Source organism: Cyprinodon variegatus, unplaced genomic scaffold, assembly GCF_000732505.1.
Source record: "Cyprinodon variegatus isolate N-32 unplaced genomic scaffold, C_variegatus-1.0 Scaffold1054, whole genome shotgun sequence".
NCBI classification, from domain to species: Eukaryota; Metazoa; Chordata; class Actinopteri; order Cyprinodontiformes; family Cyprinodontidae; genus Cyprinodon; species Cyprinodon variegatus.
In genome coordinates, this window is record NW_015151507.1 from 267,902 (window position 1) to 270,165 (window position 2,264).

Below are 2,264 nucleotides of genomic sequence, written 5' to 3' on the forward strand. Positions count from 1 at the left end.
TCTTGTCACCAGAGGGGGATAACTTTTGAAAAACTATGGAACTTGGATTATGATCTTTTAAAAATGACTTCTAAACCTGTCAATTGTCATGTCCCATCTGCAGGACACATGATGCTTCCAATAAGTCTACTGTTAGTAGTTTCAATGGTTTTATATGCCAGGCTAGACCCTCCTAATGGTTAACGGAGGGTCAGGCGTTTTTGGTGATTTCGATGAGGCCAGTTTTAACAGGTTAAGTTAACACATTAGAATAAGTTTTGTAATCTTGTTTAAACTGAAAATTATAAATGTTGTTTGATGCTATTAGTCTGTTTATGGGTCTAATGATGATTAAGCTCTGTCTTCATAGATAATTGATTTTGCTTTCCTTCGCTTTTTCAGCTATCCTGGGCATGCACACCCTAATGAGTAACCAGCAGTACTACGAAGCTCTGGCAAGCAGCACCATAGTCAACAAGCAAGGCCTCAATAGTATGTTAAACACACATTTGTTCTTGCTGTACATTGTCTATTAGGAGCAGTATTTAACAACACAAATGCATATTATTGGGTGTTTTGTAAATGCTTCAGTGGGCAGGAAAATGCTGGTGTAATCAGGATAGAGTTTAAATAAAACAGTCTTGTAAAAAGTGATTAATTAGTTGGGTTTTTTTACTTTGTTAAAGGCTATAAATTTCTATGTGTTTACTCCTGGAAAAAAATGCTGCTGAGTCATCTGATTACATTTAATTTTATAAACCATTGTAAAGATATTCTTCTGCTTTAGTTAGCAAAAGCTGCTTTTCTTCTTCAGTTAGAATAATTATTTTATGTCAACAACAGTAATACGTTTGATAATCCCCAGGTGTGATTCAGCCCACCCAGTATAAACATGTCCCTGATGAGGAGCCCAACTCCACTGATGTTGAGGAAACGCTGCTGAGGATACAGAAAAACGACCCTGACTTGGTGGAAGTTAACCTCAACAACATAAAGGTTAGAATGTTGTATCATTTTAATTAAAACTAAATACAATACATTTGGAAAAAAAAAACAACAACAACAAAAAAACAAGTGTATTATATTTAAAAACTGACTGATTGATAGTAGAAAAAGATTGTACTGTACATTCTGAAATAAAGAAACATGTAAGATGGGGGTAAAAGCCAATCAATCAGCCAGACGTTGCCAGAGAATGAAGATGTTATCATTAAGCTGGGATTTACTCCCCTCTTTGGTTTGTATCCTGGTCTACTTATAATTTTCCAGTGGCAAATGTTCATTCAATCGACACATAGACTTTACAGCTATTTCGTTCCAGGCCCCACCTACAGTAGCAGCCATTCAAATTGGCTCTTCCCAGTCAAACGCCAGCTNTTAACTCTCTTTTCACAACAGAGATCAGTGTCTGTATTATAACACCGATCCGTCTTTCAATCTCCCGTTCCATTATACCCCACTCATGAACTGGACCCCATGATATATGAACTCCTCCATTGAGGCAGAAACTCCTCCAACCTGAAGCAGACAAGCTACCTTTTTCCATTTGAGAACCATGGCCTTGGACTTGTAGCAGCTGATTCTCATCCTGGCCGCTTCACACTCTGTGAATTGCCCCGGCGCATGCTTTAGGACTTTGCAGGAAAGATTTAACCACATCATCTGCAAAACGTAAGGGACGAAAGCTACTTTTCCTCAAATCAGAACCACTCCAGCCCTTGGCTGTACCCAGAAATCCTGTCTACAAAGGTGATGAGCAGGACCAGTGACAGAGGGCAATCCTGGTGTTGTCCATTATGCACTGGGAACAAGCCCTGCTTAATGCCAAACTCTTGCTTTACTGGCACAGAGGCCTGGTGGCCCCTAGTAAAGAGCCCTCAACTCCGTACTCCTTGAGCACCCCCCCACAGCACCCCACAAGAGACATGGCCAAGTGCCTTCTCCAGTTCCACAAACACATGTAGACAGGTTGGACAAACTCTCGCGAACCTTTCAGAGAATGTAGAAGTGATCTAGAGTACCTTGGTCAGGATGAAAACCACACCCCTTCTCTTGAAGCCAAACCTCAGCAATTATTCTCTCCCTCCTGATGCAAGCTTTCCAGGGGAGACTGAGAGGTGTGATCACCCTATAGATGGAACACACCCTCTAGACCCACTTCATATGGAGGGAAACCACCAATCTAGTCAGCCAGTTCAGAGACACTGTCCCAGACCTCCATGCTGTGTTGAAGAGGCCTGTCAGTCACCACATCCTGACAACATCCAGAGATCTAAGGTTTTTTG

General features: G+C 41.2%; 1 protein-coding gene across 1 annotated transcript in view; it reads left to right on the forward strand.

Annotated features, from left to right (window-relative positions):
- Positions 1 to 1,027, forward strand: part of LOC107101105 (tropomodulin-1-like) — a 20,186-nt gene extending 19,159 nt beyond the window's left edge. The window contains exons 6-7 of the mRNA XM_015399870.1: positions 382 to 471; positions 845 to 1,027. Of these exons, the coding sequence (XP_015255356.1) occupies positions 382 to 471; positions 845 to 1,002 (248 nt within the window). The 3' untranslated portion in view covers positions 1,003 to 1,027. The remainder of the gene's footprint in view (positions 1 to 381; positions 472 to 844) is intronic.
- Positions 1,028 to 2,264: the final 1,237 nt, after the last annotated feature.